Genomic DNA, 20,044 nt, shown 5'->3' with positions numbered 1-20,044 from the left:
GAGAGGGAGCCCCCCTCGTGTATGCAGTTTGCAGACGACATTGTGCTATGCGGTGAAAGCAGAGGGGTAGTGTAAGATGATTTTAAGACCTGTGTGCAAAAGATTGAAGGCAATGGGTTGAGGATCAGTCAAAGACTGAGTGTATGGTGGCAAATTTCAGTGGAATGCACGATTGCAAATTGAAAGTGACCATTTCGATTTAAAGCTTTCGTGACTGCAGGGATTCATCTTCTTGGTTCTTTCGGTAAAGTCACGTAGAAGGGAAGTAATAAAATAATAAAAATAAAACACAATAAACGTCGTGAGAATTATTTTATTGTGTTTTATTTTTATTATTTTATTACTTCCCTTCTACGTGACTTTACCGAAAGAACCAAGAAGATGAAAGTGACCAGTTAACGAAGAACGAGTTTAAGTAGCTGGGTGCAACGACGTGGTGCTGATGGATCACTAGAAGGAGAGATGAGAACAAGAACAAGGGCTGGATGGCTGAAATGGCGATAGATGACTGGTGTGATGTGAAAAGAGGGTCCCAGTTTGGTTGAAGGGAAAAGTGTCCAAGAAGGCGGTGAGGCCGGTGCTGTTGTATGGGGCCGAGTGCTGGGGCACAAGAGATTAGGACCACGCTATGGCAGTCACAGAGATGAGGACGCTGTAGTGGATGTTGGGTTTAACAAAGAAGGACAGGGTGAGAAATTAAGGAGAGGAAGACTAAATGTAGTAGAAATCAGATGATAAAGTGCTGGTGTGGTTCGGTCATGTTAAGAGACAATAGGACAATTATGTGGGTCAGAAGGTGCAAGTGGAATGAAAGAGATCAAGAGGAAGGCAGAAGGAGAGGTGGGGCGATGTGGTGCGATTGGACATGGTGGACAGAGGAGCGCAATTAGGTTTTTTCGGTAAAGTCACGTTAGGTAAAAAATATTAATTAATAAAAGTAAAATAACACAAATTAAAAAATTCACGACAGCTGTCGTGGCTGTGACGGTTCCACCTGAAGACGGAGGCTTGTGTTGCTTCCGAAACGTCGTGAATTTTTTAATTTGTTTTATTTTACTTTTATTAATTTACATTTTTTACCTACGTGACTTTACCGAAACAACCTAAGAATATGAATCCTTGCAGTCACGAAAGCTTCAAATCTAGAGACTGTTTCATTTTAATTGCATTGCATTTGATATCTTTTAGTAAAACGCTGGTGGAATTTTGGCCACATTTAGCTTACATGGTTTGTTTTTAATTCGTGCAAATAAGTATAACCCGTAAAAACAAAGTTTTCACTATAAATCCTTTATATGCGTGGCGGCTAGAGCCCTCTCGTCCTCTGGCTTGAGATGGCTGCCACCTATAGGTCAGATGATTGTCTGCCAGTATTAAGCAATTGGTAATTAAATATTTAATTTGTTTTCCCTAAACAGTGTAAAATTTTGGAAAAAAATTTTCACAAACATTAATTGTCTCGCACAACGAGTCTGTGTGCAAAATGTCAGCTCGATTGGATCACGGGAAGTGGGTTAAAAAACGAGCGAAAAATTTGCACGGTCGTAAGCAAGCAAGCAAGCACGCAAGCAAGCAAGCGAACTTAATATAAAGGATTTAAAAAGACCATTGTTTTCAATACATCTTCGTTGATGTAGAAAATAAAAGTGGTACAAAACAATACATTCTAGATTTGAAGCTTTCGTGACTGCAAGGATTCATATTCTTAGATTTTTTCGGTAAAGTCACGTAGGTAAAACATCAAAATTAATAAAAATAAAATAAAGATCACGACGTTTAGGAGGCAACACAAGTCTCCGTCATCAGGTGGGACCGTCACAGCCAGATTAACAGGACCCTGCGGGGTGGGCTGGTAGGAATAATACTTAGTACCGGTACAGAGATATCGACCGGGTATAGAGGAGTTAAAGAAAAAAATTACTGTATTCTAGTGTAACGTTAATTAAAAGTGTTTTGACAAGAAACGCTGTGAGATTTAAAGACTCGTAGTCTTTCATTTCCAACACCACCCTCAACACCACCCCTCCCACGGACGGACGGACGGATACATTAATCTATTGGTGGTCTGGTCCACTTCGTTCCTACCAGATTAAAACAATACATGCCACGAGCACGTGACGTTGGAAACATTTCGACCAATAGCAGAGCGCGTTACTCAGCGCGACACTCGCATTACATGGGCGAGGTCACTCGCCATTGGCTGACGGGTCGCGCGCGATCGGGAAGAACGCGATGCGATTGGCTGTCGGCTCAACCAATGGTGTGGCGGGACGCGGGACCGGTCCCCGGTTCCTGGTCCCAAGGCCTGGTCCAGGCGTCATGGTAACGCAGCCTCGCTGGTTTCGCGAATTGTCATTGTTTAAGATTATAATTGTGATTAAATTTGGTGTCGTTAATGAATGCTTAAGCTAGACGTCACGTTGTGCTTGCTACGCCGTTGTTTTATTTTCGCTTTGCTGTTCAATTATCGAAACATGGTTCGTGGTATCCGGTCACGTTGTGTCAATTGGCGAGTTAAAATTATTATATTTTAAAAGATTCGATTCATAGTCACTGTACTGGCTTATACTAACTAGTGGTTCATAGTTATTGAGTTCTTACTGGATCGTGAGCCATTAACTAATTCAGCGCCGTACTGTATACTTCAACTCTAAAGCACGGCATCACAACTCGGTCCAGACGCTATTAACTCTACACATCATCACCAGAGGAATTGTAGCTCGGCGCATTCACATAAACTAATCGCAATGAGTTAAGCCGACGTGTTAAACTCATCATCGTAACATCTCTATGTGCTCCTGTCGCACAGGGTCCTGCATAGTGCAACTATAACTTGTAATTGTACAACGCGTTGTTACTGTGTGTGGCGTCCCCTCGCTCAGGACGCCGCTCGGTGTTGTCGTATGACAGAGGAAAAAAACAATTATAAGAATGTACTTCGTTTACCCAGTAAAACCTCACTGCGTATCAACAATGTCCTTATGGGGGGGGTTGTCCTGCATGGGCCTGGTTTTTCCAGGTCCCTTTTAATGATGTCGCCAAGAACCTGGAGAAACCTGGAGAAACCCACCATGCTCACGGAGATGATGACACATTGAAAGCTCACCACAGATTTATTCAAGAATCCATTTGTTGTACAGCCATTCATCTTTCTCCCGACAGTGTCTCGTGACCGCCATCAAGCCCAGTGGGTTATGAAGTTTCACGAATCTCTACGTGATCCACTAACCCTCCTCGCCTCCTAAGCGCTGGAGCGCAGGCGTGTGCATCGTGTATGTGTGTATGTTGAACTTCTTTAGCACCGTACGTAGTTTTACAAGTGAATAGCTCCAGTGGCTCTCTAATATCGGAAAGAAGAGCGTTCCAGACGGACCCAGAAGCACATCTGAAAGCGCGCGATGCAGTGACCGTCTTTGTTCGATGGGTAGCCATCATGCATCAAATCTGTACTTGACGAGAAAACCCGATTATAACGGAATAATCCATATCATGCTCATAACAATCGGTTGCACTATTGTCCCAGTGGCTCTTGGTTTATCAGTCTGACTTGGGAATATTCCCTGGTCCACTCGGCCTCATCAGGGATAATACATATCGATGAGGTCTCACTCAGCAGAAAGCCTAAATGATAAGCCTTTGTTGCCGTCTTTTTGCATGTGTCTCACTGTCTTTATCAGTCCGGATAACCGATTGCCTGCCTGGTTGTATATCCGGTTATGTCTGGCAGTCACAATTTGTCTACAATATTTGGCTCTCTCTGTTTACATTTGTGTTTGTTCCTGCCAGCCTGCCTGTCTACGCGTCTTTTTGACTCTGTCTTGTCTTTTTTTTTCTCTCTTTACCATATATCTATGAGTGGCTCTGCAAAGAGCAGTCTCTCTTTTGTATTTGACTGTCTGTTTTTCTGTGTGGCTGTCTCTTTTTGTCTTTGAATATCTGACTATCTATGGGACCTTTTTTGCCAGTATCATATCAAACTTAAGAATAGGGTTCGCTCTTTTTGACAATAAAACAAGTGTTTAGATGCTCAAATACCTTTTGCGAGGCATCAAGTCTGCATTGTCCACACGTACTCGTGTTTGGATGTTTTGCCACAATTACGTGTGGTTAATTCAGACTTGATGCCCTGGAAAAGGTGCTGGTGTTTGAACATCTTAACACCTGTATTATTGCCAGAAAGGGCAAAACCTATTCTGACTGTGCCTCTCCAACCAATTATTGTCTGACATTGTGTCTGCCTGTCTTGATGTGTCCTGACAGGAGCCCTCTCTGTACACCGTAAAAGCCATCATAATCCTGGACAATGATGGGGAACGACTCTATGCGAAGGTAAGCTCACTCGGGAACCCAGAAGCAGCATCGGCTGGGTATTCATCTGAGCAAAATGTGCAACTCGTTTGACGCTGGTTTGTGGTCTTAATATAGAGGTGGATAACGTTTTCCGTACTGAGCGCAGAATACTTTTGGCGGGCAACTACACATTAACATACCTCGCTCACTTCTGTCACTGCAAGAGGGCCTTGCAACTACAGAAACTGTTTTAACCTGAAAATTTAAAACACATTTTTGCCAAGTCGAAAATATTCACCTGGAATACCGGATTTGTGTTTGCAATGACTGATAAATATGTGGGCCTTTTAGACGAGGCAGGCTCCAAGCAGCCATGGGGTGTATGAAATAAAGCCTCGGGCAATATCCAGCCATGGGCCAAAGGTTCCCCACCACTGTCCTAGCCTGTTTCTTAAAGGTTGCATAATATTTTAAATAAGGCATATATGTATTGTCCTCCCACTGACCCTTGTATGCCAAATATTTGATTTCAGCCAGCTTGTTAAACCCAAAACTCTAACCATTCTTAAAACTAAAACGAACATCATCATACTAAAATGTAATTTAAATTGTCACCTATGTTCTGTACAATGTGAAATGTAATCACAACGTTTAGCTGTTTCATTTTACAATACCTTTATATTCTGCACTTTATAATTTTTTTAGGATATTTATCATTTTTCTATGTTTGGGCAGCAGAGGGCATTGCAGAAAAATACATTGTTGCACAGTACAGTATTGTATTTATCTAACATAACGTCTGTGGTGTTCATTTTAGCCAACCCGCACTGACCATTGTGGTGAAGTATGGTCAAATAAATCTAGCAATTGAATGACAAAAGTGTTCTGGTAACTTAATTTAATTAGTTTTCTTTTGCTAGTCTAGTTTCATTTACAATTTTTTGCACATCATTTCTGTATCACAAATTTTATATTTTACCCTAACTCGCCCTTCCAATTGAGACGCTCAAAATGATTTCAGCTGATTCTAAAGAGCAGTTATTACTGGGTTAATAATGTTATATAACACATGCTATTAAAGGCGTGGCCAGAAGGTAACTCTTGGAGCTTGGTATGTGAGCGATGCATCAAAAGGATGCTGCACTTACACTGACTCGCCCGGGATCCATCATTGGGAAGTAAATGTGTGTGACGTGAATTCCCTCTGTCTGTGTGTGCCCGTGCTTGTGTGCATTCCAGTACTATGATGACACATACCCATCGGTGAAGGAGCAGAAGACATTTGAGAAAAACATTTTCAACAAAACACACCGCACTGACAGTAAGTGCTGTTCACATTGTACCCTAACCCTCAGGACACAATACAGCCTGCACCAAATCGTATTTTTTTGCAGCAACAGCCACGATCTAGCCACTGCGAAGGCCTCTGTAAGCTATCGCTATCTCTTCTGGTCTTGTGATGCAACAAACCATCTAGTTCCTGCACGCTAACCATTATTACACCTCCATGGCGGACAAACTCGGACATGTTCCTTCTCTTGACTGCGGCTGTGTCGGTAGTCTCGACCGTTGGCCGTAAGCCCTGCTAGCGACATCAATGTAACGTCTCTAACGTGTGCTTCCTGGTCAGTTTGTTCCTCTTTGTCTCCTAGTATGGTCCCGAACATGCACATTTGCGTGCTTCTTTGCACACTTTAAATATGTTTAATTTGCTGCTCATGGTAGAAATCTCACCTGCCGCGCTAAATATATTTGTTAAAAAGTAATAACTGCCGTTACGCAGGGTACATCTCAAGAGCATTCCTGAAGTAAAGTAACCATGTTACTGAGAACTTCTGTACAATATATCACCTAAATTAATCCTCACCTTGTTCAAGTTCTATAAGACAGCACTTCTGCTTGCTCCCACGCACACAAAATATGCTCCAACAAAAAAAATTGCCAATCGTCCACAGCAGGTTGCTGCAGAAAAACAAGAGACTCGGCAAAGCGTTTTTGGGTAAACAAATTAATATGTATTATATGTTCATCGCAGATAAGACCAAATCATCTGGAATGCACTCAGTCAAGCAGGGGAGAGCCTGGATAGTGAGAATAGGTTTTCCCTTTTTGTTTCTGGCAACAAAACAGGTGTTAAGATGTTAAAACACCAAACTGAAAGGTTTCAGTACTGGCAATGGAGGGCCCATAATGTAGCCTGGATAGTGCTTGGATGGGTAACCATTGTGTACAAAACAGTTTTTGTGGACTCCTGTTTTATCAGCAGAGGGCAATGCAACAAATGTATGTTCTTGCTGTACTGTGCTGCAACATTTTTGCTCCCCGCCTTCACCAACCAGCACTGATCAGCACAGCAACGTATGGTCAAATAACCCTCATGACCCGCACAGAAATAGGGAGGCCCTCATCCGGCAGTAAATTGACCAAAGGGTTGGTTGTACATGAACATCATTTGTTCAATTTATTTCTATAGCTAATGGCCGCCACCCAGTGGCTGTGCCTTCTGCCAAATCTCTCAGTCTGTGAAGCCTACATGGGAGATCTTTTGTTTTTTGTTTCTGCATGCACATGTGCGTGCATGTTAGTGCATGCATGTTAGTGTGTACCTGCCCATAGGGGAGCGTTCGGCGAGCTGCGCTACGAACCCGACGGTCCGAGTTCGATTCTTGCTCACAGCCAACACAAGTGACGATTATCTAAACGGGTCTTGGGCCACCCCTAGGTTGACGCAGCCTCAAATGAGTGCTTGGTGTGGCGTGTACTTATTGCCACTAGGGAGACAAAGGCGTGGTGCTGGCCACCCACCCACTTGTGTCCTGTGGCAGCCTCGCACGTACAGCTTCACACGTACACGCGTGTGTGCGCGTGTGTGCGCGTGTGTGCGCGTGTGTGCGCAGGCGAGATTGCGCTGCTCGAAGGCCTAACCGTCGTCTACAAGAGCAGCGTCGACCTCTACTTCTACGTCATCGGGAGCCCCCAGGAGAACGAGGTGACCACACAACCCTCTGACCCCATCTCTGCTTGTACTTGGATGTTGAGACTTGCCCACCGACACAGGGATGCAGAGCCCCGTTGTGGGTGCCATGATGGCGAGATGTTAACTACCTCGCCTGGTATACAGGAACTCGTGGTTTTGATCCCAACCCTGATGCTTGTATATTTGGAAAATGCGTGTTCTCCCTGTGGTCGTGTGGATTTTGCTCTGGGTCCTCTGGTTTTCCCCTCCGCATTTGGAAACGTGTTTAGATTATTTGGCTGCTATAAATGTGACCATGATAAGCCATTTGATTGAGCTATCATTCGTAGCTAGGTAGCTTCTTAATAAGTATAACCCGTAAAAGCAAAGTTTTTCACTATAAATCCTTTACAGTATATGCGTGGCGGCTAGAGTCCTCTCGTCCTCTGGCTTGAGATGGCTGCCACCCATGGGTCAGATGATTGTCTGCCAGTATTAAGCAATTGGTAATTAAATATTTAATTTGTTTTCCCTAAACAGTGTAAAATTTTGAAAAAAATTTTCACGAACATTAATTGTCTCGCACAACGAGTCTGTGTGCAAAATGTCAGCTCGATTGGATCACGGGAAGTGGGTTAAAAAACGACCGAAAGATTTGCACGGTCGTAAGCAAGCAAGCACGCAAGCAAGCAAGCAAACTTAATATAAAGGATTTAAAAAGAGCTAATAGCTCAGTGGGCCTTATCTGGTAAAATAAATAATTTAATAGTTTTTTGTTGAATAGGTTTGTCTTCAGGGCCAGATCAGTAGTCTGCTCAAAGTAAACTTTAATATTAAAATGTCTGAAAATACTGTGAATAAAGTTCCACATCCATACAACTCAACACAATATAACCTAGTTTAATTATGAGGTGGATACCCAAGCAGTGCTGTATCAGTGCCGCCATCATGATGATGATGATCATCATCATCATCGTCTATTACCCATGATCTATCCACTGCTGGATGAAGGCCTCCCCAAGCCATCCCACATGGTCTTGCTACGCAACAATCCCATCTGTCTAGCTCCTGCACGCAAACTGATTGCATCGCTGGATCTGCTCTGCGTACATCCTGTCGACATGTTGTCTCCTTTGGTTGCCACTCCCCCGTCAGTCTTGACCACCGGGTAGCATCCCTCTTCGCGATGCGTCCTTCTCAAGCCTGTTTACTTTTCTTAATCCTTTCCCGTTCCGATGACATACATGTACATCATCAGTTTTTCTTCTGACGTACATGTTCGTACACGTACATCATCGGAATGGAATCGGAGGTAAAAGGTCATGCAGGAGGGCGTGTGGCACATTTTGGCGCCAGCTATCGTAGAGTGCGATAATGTCGCAACAATTCTCTGCGGTGAGTACAAAGTCTATTAAAACAAGGGCGCTATGCATCTAAATACAATTAACGTTCACCGTTCGCACGTTCCGAGATTCACGATGAACGGGACCCACCATGCAATTTGTAGACGTCTCGAACGGGAAAGGGTTAAGTCAGTGTGATGTCATTGACTTGTAGTTGCTCTGTGATCCGTGTATTCCTCTTTCTGTCCAAGTGTTCCTCTTTCTCGGTGTAATCTCAAGCGTGCACCTCTTCAGGCTACTGTTTGTGCCATTTGGCTTTTGTTCTATATTCTGTTCCAAATGCCATAGTGGGTAATTGCACTCATTTAAAATTATATTCACATTTCCAATGCTGCTTTTCCTTATCTTGTCCAGTTTTCCCAAAGCACTTCAACCATCTCTCCCGGCTGTAAAGCATGGAGCTCATGATCATTGTTATCTTTGCCATTTGCAGCTGATGCTCATGACTGTCCTCAGTTGCTTGGTGGAGTCTCTGGGACAGATGTTCAGGTAAGCGTGACAGCTCATTTTAACCATCACTCATCACCCTTAATCAAAGGGCATTTATGATTGTAGTATCATAAATGGGGTGCCACGGTGTTGAGATATTAACTCCCTCGCCTGGTATGCAGAAGGTCGTGGATGCGATCCCGACCGTGATGCATTTATATTTGGAGTTTTCATGTTTTCCCCGTGGTCCTGTGGATTTTTCTCTGGGTTCTCCGGTTTATTTTCCACATTTAGAACCATTCGTTTAGAGTATTTGGCTGCGCACACTGAAATGCTACATCTGGTCAATTTTGCTGTACGGAGTAGAGACGTGGACACTGACAACAACAGCAACAAAAAGGCTCGAAGCTTTCGAGATGTGGCTGTATCGAAGAATGCTGAAAATCCCATGGACAGCCAAAACCACCAACACACAAGTTATGCAAGATATGGGCACTGACAGGCAACTGCTGAAGACCATCATTAGCAGGAAGTGTTACTACCTAGGCCACATTGCCCGAAACGACCACAAATACCAGCTATTAAAGCAAATCCTGGAAGGAAAAATCGAAGGGAAAAAACGACCAGGACGGCCAAAAACGACATGGCTCAGTAACATCAAAACATGGCTACAATTAACAACAGCACAAACTCTACACGCCGTGCTAGACCGGGACCAATATCATCGTGAAGTCGCATACGCCGTTAGGCAGCACTAAACAAGAAGAAATTTCCAGATGATAAGTCACTTCGTTGAGCTATAATTTGTGGCCAAGTTGCTTCTGAAAAAGAGCTATATAGTTCAATGGGCCTTACTTGGTAAAAAAAAATCTAATCATAAAAATAGTAAGTCTTTATACCGGTCTGCAAGGGCCTGCATTGGGGGTAGCTCAAGAGTACTACCCCCGTATGTAGTTTGGCCGACTCATCCATGCTGGCCAGACATCTTGGAAGAGGACAGGGGTACCTCCACTTCACCTCACCATATGCAAACTGCCAATAGGCTAACAGGTGTACTCATTTAAACTGCTGTGTCGAAAGAGACAGGGCATATTTAAAAATCTTTGTTTCATCTGCTGTGCGGGGAGATGGAATAAAAAACTGTTTAAACTAAACTATTTTTATTTTACCAGGTAAGGCCCATTAAGCTATGTAGCTCTTTTTCAGAAGCGCCCTGGCCACAAATGATAGCCCAATGAAATGGCTTATCATGTGGAAATTCATAGCAACCATATACTCTAACCACACTCTAATTCTAAATGTGGAGGGATCGAACCCACGACCTCCAGCATACCAGGCGGAGGAGTTAACATCTCGCCACCGCTGTGCCCCCAAGTTGATCCAGTGACCTATGGATTGCAAGTCCAATGCGCTAACCATTACACCATTTTGGAAGCATTGCCTAATTTTTATCGAGTCAACTTTAACGAGCGGGTTATGAATGCAGTAGGCAACATCGTGCACTGGGTGGGGTGCAACTGTTGAAGTATCCGACATGTCATGCGCTCTCTGTTTGCGGAAACGCGGTGCAAATTTTTTTTTAAACCCCTGCAGGAAAAATGTCGAGAAGCGAGCCCTGATGGAAAACATGGATGCTGTTTTCTTGGCGGTGGATGAAATCGTTGATGGCGGGTAGGTTGCAACGAATTCATTATAAACAACATAAATACTATATTCTCTGGATAATAAGATGCACCTCTGTATAACCTGGGCGGTTGGGTGTAAAACTGAATTGACACTGAGCACACATTTGGGGTGCAGCTTACTCTCCACAGTGTATTATAAATACAGGAATAGACAATACTAATGCCTTCCCTTAGCGTAAAACATGGCAAGTGCCTACAATGCTGTTTAATGCCTCTCGTGAAGAAATTCCGATCAAAAGATTATCCAACAGCAATAAACGGGTTTAACATTTCTTGTGAAAATGTTAATGTGTTATATTTATGAAGTACGTTAACATATTTCTGCAGTTATTTACCATTTTCTTTTGTGTGTATGAATGTATTTATGCATGTGGTGTTTGCATATTTATTGATCAATGTGTCGGGCGTGGTGCTGGCCACCCACACCCCATTGTGTGCCGTGCAGGCCTTCATAGGTGCTCCTCGCTAAGAGCACTTGCCCCAACAGTCTGTTACGGTTATACGGGGGATCTTTGTCTTATCAGTGTGTACGTGTGTCTGCGTGTGTCTGCATGCGTGTGTGTCATTGTCGATATGCAGAGTGGTTCTGGAGAGTGACCCCCTTCAGGTCATGCAGAGGGTGTCTCTCAGGGTAAGCCATCACCAGTCTACTCCACATTCCAGCTTTACCAATTCAGCATTAACACCCATCGTAACCGGGATCCTGAGCACCAAATATTGGTTGACCGATCACTACGGCGTAACTCCTCTTATCCACGGTGATGTTCTGGCACGGCATCGCGAATGTGGAGAATTTGCAGATAAGCAACAACGTTTTACCTGTGTGTGTGTGATGTGTGTCTTATCGTGCGCACCTACAGCTGGATGTCTCTGAAGGGCCGTATGGCTTTGTTCTCTTAGATCTGCTGGCCAGCAAGGTAACCTGGGCTCCCACTCCCCTCTACTTCACTCCTTGGTGCTTTTTTCTCTCTAACCCTTAGTGCAGTGCAGAGTGGCATGAGCTTGTATATGTCTGAGCCCATGTGCATGTGTTTGTGTGTAGAATGGTAGTGGGGAGCGCTTAGCGTGCTGCTAAGTGGGGTGGGGAGCGCTATGGACCCGGCAGCTCGGGTTCGATTCCCGCTCACGGAAACCAACACCAGTGATAATTATCTTAACCGGTCCTGGGCCTCCCTTAGGTCGACTCAGCCTCAAATGAGTGCCGGGTGTGGTGTGTAAACATTGCCACTAAGGAGACAGGTACCCGGGCATGGTGCTGGCTACCCACGCCCTCATGTGCCATGCCGGCCTTCATAGGTGCTCGCTAACAGCACTTGCTCCTATTGTCTGCTAAGCCTAAACGGGTAATCTTTGTCTTTGTAGAGTGGTAGTGCGTGGTTAGTGCTCTCGGTTACGAACCTGCCGACCAAAGTTCGATTCCTGCTTATGGCTAACATCAGTCGTGAGCCACATGCATGCAAGCCTAGTTGCCTCTCACACATGATAATACAAGTTCAAACTAGTATTGGCCAGACCTTCTAAAGCATGGTCTTTTAAAAACAGTTCCAGGAACTTGGGCTTTCCTGGGCAAATAAAGAATTAGGTGCAATATGCAATCTGATAAGCTCTAAAAGGTAAAGGTGCAGCCCTGAAACTGCTTGCTCACGTTACTGCTGGGAGAGCTCTAGAGAGCCCTTCCACATATTTTTCTTCATATTTTTACGCCCGTCAGACTTCTGGCAAGAGGTGATGGCACCCACACTTTACCAAACCAAACGCCCTATACAAACTTTAAATTCTTCTTGGTTCTTTCGGTAAAGTCACGTAGAAGGGAAGTAACAAAACAATACAAATAAAACATAATAAAATAATTCTCACGACGTTTCGGCCACAACACAAGTAGCCGTCCTCAGGTGAAGACAGGTCTGTCGAGGCGACAGCTTCTAAAAGAAAAACACCACCACGCCTGGAGCGTCTATTTAAGCTGGGTTGCAAGGGGGGGGGGGGGGAAATGCGCATTGACAAAATAATCTGCATATCAATAGGAATTTAGCGTATTTATGGGAAATGCAGGAATGCGATTAGCACTAATCGCATTCCTGCATTTCCCATAAATATTATTTTTTCAATGCGCATTCCCCCCCCCCCTTCCAACCCAGCTTAAATAGACGCTCCAAGCGTGGTGGTGTTTTTCTTTTAGACGCTGTCGCCTCGACAGACCTGTCTTCACCTGAGGACGGCTACTTGTGTTGTGGCCGAAACGTCGTGAGAATTATTTTATTATGTTTTATTTTTATTGTTTTGTTACTTCCCTTCTACGTGACTTTACTGAAAGAACCAAGAAGATGAATCCCTGCAGTCACGAAAGCTTTAAATCGAAATTAAAACTTTAAATTATACACCAATTGCATCCCTTATTTCTGGTAGTATTCATGCCACCTTTACTTGCTTGTCCTAACCTGTGCGTCATTTGATAAACAAATTAAATGAATATGACGAACGAGTGATTCATTTTCCTGGTGTGTAGGTTGCCTGCGTTGGGCTAATATTGGTGTGTGGAAAAAAATTACAGGCAATTTGCTTGAGTGTCGTTGCTTGCTCAGTGGTTTCAATAATACTTAAATGTTTAATGTTTCTTCAGTAAATATAATGTTGCTGCATATTTTTATCGTCAATAGATAATTGTACAGTACCATTTTTTGGAAAGTCGATAGTGATCATCCGTATGGAGCAGTGATGGGCAACCTATAGATGAGTTAGTGGGCCACATGAGCGGCCCTCCTTCATCTCGGTGGGCCGAAAGCTTGACATCGTGCTTTTGCACTTGTGTATGTACGTATGTTGAACTTCTTTTGCATTGTACGTAGCCGACTGTGCTAATCGGAGGTGCGGGGAAGGACAACAAACTAAACACAAATACAGTTCTAAAGAAATGGGTTTTCAATCTAGATTTATAAGTGCATAGCTCCAGTGGCTTCGTAATAACCATGACCCCATGCATCACCCTAGAGCAGTGGTTCTCAAAGTGTTGTCCCTGGAGCAGCAGTGGTCCGTGACGCTCCTCCATGTGGTCCATGGGCTGATCCAAATGCAGGTTGATCCGGAAATAATGACCTTTTGTTTCGGACATGAATTAATATTTTACTTATATTTAATTTAAAAATGAAATGAGGTAAACTACCCTGGTAAATATTCTTAGGTTTTTTCGGTAAAGTCACGTACCCTGGTAAACTAACCTAACCCTAAAATCTAAATGTCCCCCCCCCCCCAAGAAAAAACCTTATCGCTGCATTAAAAATAAAAGTTTATGTTCTGGTAATATGGATCATTTAGTATGAATGGTATTTAGAGAGAAGTGAATGCGTTTTGTCACCATTGGTGGAGGGCTGGTGGTGGTCCGTGGATATGTTTGCATCGGCTGAGTGGTGTGCGGGCCAAACAGGTTTCAGAAACGCTGCCCTATCGATAGATAGATCGTTTATTGTAATTTTCACCAGTACAACGAAATTTAAAATGCTCACCAGTCAGGGCATCATTCATAAATTTAAATTAAATAAAACAAGAAAATAAAAATAAAATTAAATGAAAGATAATCAATTTATACTATATATAAAAACAGCCCAAGTATACCCACATACCCACATAAGGTTACATTTTGTCATTGCACATCTCTATTTCACAATCAATTGTAAACACTATTACTTAATAATTAATTAGCATTATTGAGTGTGGTGATCGCTGTAGGATAAAAGCTCTGTTTGAATCTGTTTGTCCTTGTTTTGACTGATCTGAATCGTCTGCCTGATGGCAACAGCTCAAACAGTGAGTGTCCAGGGTGAGAAGAGTCCTTTATAATGTTCTGTGCTTTTTTGATGCAACGTGAACTGTGTAGTTCTTCGACCCTGAGACCAGGCCACCACGAGGGAGAGACGGTGGCGCTGACTTGACTTTTGCGTGTCATACACAGCAAGCAGATAAAGTAAACATGCCAGTCTTCATTTTGTGAAGAAAATAGGTGACGAAAATATTTGTCAACAAAAGTGGTATTTTTTATTTTAATCGGTGACGACCATTCATTGACAAATCTATTGAGGAAGAACAAACATGTAATTATCTTATTTGTGTATAAAACATTTACTGAGTTCACTGACAGTATTGAGAGGGGTGAACGTTACACATACCTCACACCAACATTAATTTAATAACTAAGTAGACTAAGAGAATGCAATCCACTTGGACTCAAACTCCATGGGTTGTGCCGACTAGACTAGACTGACTAAATAGAAAATGCTAATTTAACAATGGTACAGATGTGTAATTTTAAAGCAGGGGATTGACACTGAGTTTGAAACAGATTCTTCTGCCTTCTGCTATTCTTTATCAGATGCCTAGCTATTTCTTAATGTAAAATGCAGTGCTCAGAGCAAATGACAACAGTCCTAAAGTTATATCCGGCTGTACAGGTTGTAGGTCACTGTCAACGTGGTCACTGGATTTTATTTTTTTAAATTAGAACGCCTCTTTGACGAAATATGCTTTATGTGCACAATCATGTTCTCTCCTCGTGTGCCGGTTTAATGCCTGCTTGGCTCAGATCAATACTGAGCCATCGAGCTGACGCGTACTGTGTCTCCGAGCCCATCCCCTTGTCCCCGCGTGCTGCAGGTAATGGTAACGAAGAAAGGCAGACCTGTGTGAAACTGCTAACCCATCCTCTGTATACCTAGACCATGGTTCATGATCCCTGTACCTATTTTCCACGGTAAAACTTCGTTTTCCACCGCAGAAGCCGAGCCGTGCTGAGCCGCTTATCTCACACGCAGTCGCAAAGATGATTAGCCCCGGGCGCTGGCTCTGTTTGGCCCCCTCAGACAGTTTTAGTTATGTTGTGAGGCCGGCATATCACAATTTGGTTCTGACTCGCCTCAGCTAACATGCATTTATCATGCATAGTCAGCGAAGGATCGTTGCGCAAAACATGTGACCTCTTGCAAAAGCATTCGCATAAACTGCTCTTGCTGCCATACACCAGCGTCTCTAGGGAATTTGTTCTACGGATCACAGGGGCCACTATGGGGACGGTGCCATTCCTTAGAGAGTAGCATTCCACTTCAAACGTCGACCGCCAACTGAAGTGTGCAATTTTCTGGAGTTTGCTCATCAAGACAGGGCGACGTGTCCACAAAGTGGCAGCAGTCTCCCTCGAAGCAATTAGCCAGTGGAAAATCACCAGGACCATGAAGTCCCCGTGTTGGCTCAGCTCAGGTGTACCATTGGAAAAGGTGTACAGGTGTGACTGCTTGAACTGAAATTTGTTTAACTGGGGAAGGCTGGGTGGTGCAGTGGGTTTCTAACAGCTATTTTGGAGGCACTTAAGACGGCGTGGTTGAAGTGCTTTGGTTGATGAAACCAGGTTCTCAAGTTCAGTAGGTTTGATGGTTTTCAAACCATGGAAACAATTCCATCAATTAATACATTTGACTATTAACTTACATTTGCTAAGCACAGCTCTGGAAGGATTAAAATCTGTTCATGCAAGGATGTGGCCAGATGGGTTGGAGGTCAGAGCACTCAGCTTCTACAACAGAGATTGAAGATTCTAATCCTGGCCGTCACCTTTGATTAAAACCAGGGACTGAAGCATAGCCAGTCTCAGTCTGGTCACCGAAAGAGTGCACAAAAAAATGACTGAGCATTTGTTTCTGCACTTAATTTCAATCAATGTTTCTACAAACATTACTTTCTGGCAGTTAGTAAAGTGCTGCCCTCTTCTGTATCGACCAGTGGTCTTTGGAAAGGATCTCGCGAGGCAGCTTTGTGATATCTGCTTTCGTGGGCCGTGCTTTCACAACAAGGGATCCGAATCCATACTTTGTCTCATGCCCTGACACCATCAGCAAATTCGAGATAACGTGGAAGAATAAAATATTGCTAACGCAGTTCTGGCAGCAAAAGCCGTGATTATCATGACTGTTTGGCCAAACACGCCACTCTGCACCTTCTGGTATGCGATAATATAGCAACTAGGTTGCTGACTCATCTGTGAGAAATGTGTTCTTTGCCCTTCGAACCACTGACAATTTTAATAACCACTGTGCCATTGATACTCTGCGGTTGTTTTTTTTACACGAAGCTTGCATTTGTGCCGATTGCCCGATGCTCACCCGATTGGGTGTGCAGTTCGGCCGATGTGCGACAATGTGTGTGAAGGCATTTCACTTGATAGCTTGATTAACTCTTGCCGCATGTCATCCTTCCCCCAGCAGCATTGACACGGATAATGCTCTTGCCCGCTCTGCTTACAGAGTGCTTGATTTCCTTCATCATTAAAATCCATCGGCGAGTTTTAAATGTAAACAAACTAATCTTGTTGACCGTTTTTCTTTTTTTCAGTCGGATGACATCCCACTGACGGAACAGACGGTCGCACAGGTGAATATAACTGTGGTGGCCGTCGCTTTTAGCTTAATGTCATGCATGTGGCTCTTGCTTTGACTTGTGTCGATGAGGAGTGGAGTGTCAGTGGTTGGCATACTGCACTACAAATCCAGATGATTTTGGTTCAAGTCAAGTTTATTTGTTTAACCGGGTGAAAATTGGACAACTTATATTTGATTTTGGCCTTGGGGCCTCCCCTGAGGACTGGTTCAGATTTGTCATGCCAACACAGTTAGCCGTGGCCGGAAATGAAACTCAGGTCGATGGCTTCGTAGTCCAGTGCATTGACATTGCCACCACTCCACCCCAAGAAAATATGAAAATATAAAAAAACCCTATTTGTATTATATTTTAATGGGCTGGAGCATACACTGCACTCTGTACCCAGTGACATGAATTGGATTCTTAGCCACGGCTAGCATATGTGGTGAGTGATATCGGAAACCAGTCCTGGCTTCACCATTCACGAAATGGTACTGATGAGCATTATGAAGTATTGGCAAATAACCCTCATGATTGCCACGGTGTGGGAATGCCTTCATCCAATAATGGATTGAAAATGGGCCATACATTTTACACAAATATGAATGTATGTTGTTTAACTTCTTTCGCAACATACGTAGCCAACCGTGTTAATCTCAAGTCACTATCATATCTTGTCGCCCAGGTTCTCTATTCAGCCAAAGAACAGCTCAAGTGGTCCCTTCTCAAGTGATGATGGCCCAAGCAGAAGACGCGAATCTCCCTAAGCTCCCTGCACTCATCTGGCACCTCCCTCCATCTTCTGTACACTCACTCACTCTCACTTACTCATTCTGTGACCGGCAGTGTGAGTTCCCAGACACAAACTCGCAAAAAACAAAACTATAATATCTGGACTCATTTCCCACGCGCAGGAAAGCTTGCATCGTGGAGCTGAGTGGCGGGGAGGAAACGTGGAGCTGACACACCATTAAAGTCAGCGCGAGAATTTAGAGCTCATGCATAAAAATCAAAGAAATTATTTTATCACAAATTCTTTTTTTTAATCTCACTTGTGTTTTTACTGGAATCAAGTCACCAGGTTAGGCGGTGTCCTTTTTCTGCAGCCTGAAGATTACCATTTCTCATTGCGGAGTACCATCGCATGTTATCAAGGCAGGGTACGGCACTGGAATGACTCACTGAACTACTTGTTATCACTAAAATGAGCCACTCACCCACAAAGAAATGGTGCTCATTCATGCCATCCAAAGTAGTCTACCACGTGGAATTCAATATATTTTGTTAGTATTCAACTTAGTTAAGCCAAATGAAACAATGTTTTTTTTCCTGAAAATATTTTTTTCCCCCTCCCAATTCTGATTCTGCTGTCGATGTGAAAAGAAGAATCCATTTGGAATGCTGGATTTGCAGTGTGGTCATCTCGTGATGGAGAACGGTCCACAGAAGGAGATATCATAGGGCTACTTCTAAAATCTCGTAAAGTGGCCTATTTTCCACACTCGGGGGCAACACTTGCCTACCACTCTGCTTTACAGCGGAATGCTCTGTGTGGCAAACTGATATTTGCAATTTTCAGAACTGGAATTTAGCCAGATTAAGTAAGACACCAAAGTGTAACACTTTTCGGGCAGTAATTTGTGATTGGACTGAGATCATGAACTCTTTACTTGAGAACCTGGTTTTTCCATGGACAGCTGTTCTGATTCAAACTCCCGAATCTCAGCTGTGATGCCTCAACGCTCTAACTTCTGAGCTACCCGGTCACATTGAAAAATAAAATGTAATCGGAGTTTTTTTCTGCGCAACCTTTGATTATCAGGCTAATACTGTTTGCACCTTACACTTGAGAATCTCGGTTCATCACAGGTGGCAGAAACCTGGGTTTGACCCCATAAAATCGATGGTACTGGCTCAGTGACTTGATAGCCATTGAGATTTTTGAACCAGCGTTTCAGATGGAAGAACCGAGGGTATGGCGCTATCCAGATCACATGACAGTACACGCTGTCTCCTCTCAACGGACACCCCCTGCCGCAACAGCCATGTGCGTCTCTCTGTACATGGTTTATTTTCCAGCACGTGTTGATATTTTCACATTTTTAGAGTGCCCGAGTGTGAAACTACCCTATGTGGTGGACCTCGATGGTTTCTTGGCAAATGTAAAATAACGCGGTGCGTGCGATGTCAAAATGTAGTATCGATGGTGGTGATATCGATGACGGTTGCCGGAGTGGCTTTCTCCAGTGTTGTGAAAATAAAACAAACATTGATATGTTGTTGTTTTTTGGAGAATTTATCCAACATTGAAATGCGTCATTTATTCTACAAGTGTCGATTGTCAAATCAGTCGCTTACACGACTGGGCTTGGGCAGGATACGTCTCTACCCAGTAAACGTGTCGCGTTGGAGTTAGTTGGACCAACGCTTTATGTTAACTGGGTAGAAGGGATGATAACCGATGGCCAAAAATAACAGAATGTCCGAATGGACCATTCACCGAGATGGGGCGATGAAATCAGCAGTTCATGTGCAGTTAAGAGGCTGTCAAATCGATGGACCGCGAGAGATGTTGGCCTTCGTTCAAGTTCATTAGGTATAGCCCTGTGGGCCATTCGGCTCTTCGTCCCAGCTGTGGCGTGACCATGGCTGCTGATGATGAAAGTGGCGATGAGTTTATGGCCGGGTGTGGTGGTGATGATGTATGCCTTTAACTCGGCTACTTTTAGAACCTCGGCAAAGTAAACGTTTCAGCAATCCGCCCCAGAAAGTAAAACGCACCACGAACGTGTCCGGTGTCAACAAAATTCCACTAATCTGGTCGCTCACACCGAGCTAAACGATTATAGGACGAACACCCCAACTTTTGCTGGAGCAATGCG

General features: G+C 43.7%; 1 protein-coding gene across 3 annotated transcripts; it reads left to right on the top strand.

Annotated features, from left to right (window-relative positions):
* The first annotated feature begins 2,225 nt into the window (after window positions 1-2,225).
* On the top strand, window positions 2,226-19,461 carry LOC133358396 (coatomer subunit zeta-1-like). Of its 3 annotated transcripts, XR_009757050.1 has the most exons (11): window positions 2,226-2,322; window positions 4,261-4,329; window positions 5,530-5,611; window positions 7,188-7,279; window positions 9,083-9,138; window positions 10,672-10,749; window positions 11,343-11,394; window positions 11,624-11,680; window positions 15,337-15,407; window positions 17,136-17,174; window positions 17,848-19,461. XR_009757050.1 is itself a non-coding variant. In XM_061576714.1 (9 exons), the coding sequence occupies exons 1-9, from the start codon at window positions 2,233-2,235 to the stop codon at window positions 17,893-17,895; spliced, it is 606 nt and encodes a 201-aa protein (XP_061432698.1). In that variant the 5' UTR covers window positions 2,226-2,232; the 3' UTR covers window positions 17,896-19,461. The 3 variants fall into 3 exon arrangements, 1 of the variants encoding a protein (XP_061432698.1); XR_009757051.1 differs by lacking the exon at window positions 11,624-11,680; XM_061576714.1 differs by lacking the exons at window positions 11,624-11,680; window positions 15,337-15,407.
* The last annotated feature ends 583 nt before the right edge of the window (window positions 19,462-20,044 follow it).

The sequence above is a fragment of the Lethenteron reissneri genome, chromosome 61, assembly GCF_015708825.2.
Source record: "Lethenteron reissneri isolate LAM-NWPU_2019-01 chromosome 61, ASM1570882v1, whole genome shotgun sequence".
Taxonomy (NCBI): Eukaryota; Metazoa; Chordata; class Hyperoartia; order Petromyzontiformes; family Petromyzontidae; genus Lethenteron; species Lethenteron reissneri.
This window is presented reverse-complemented; position numbering and strand designations above follow the sequence as displayed.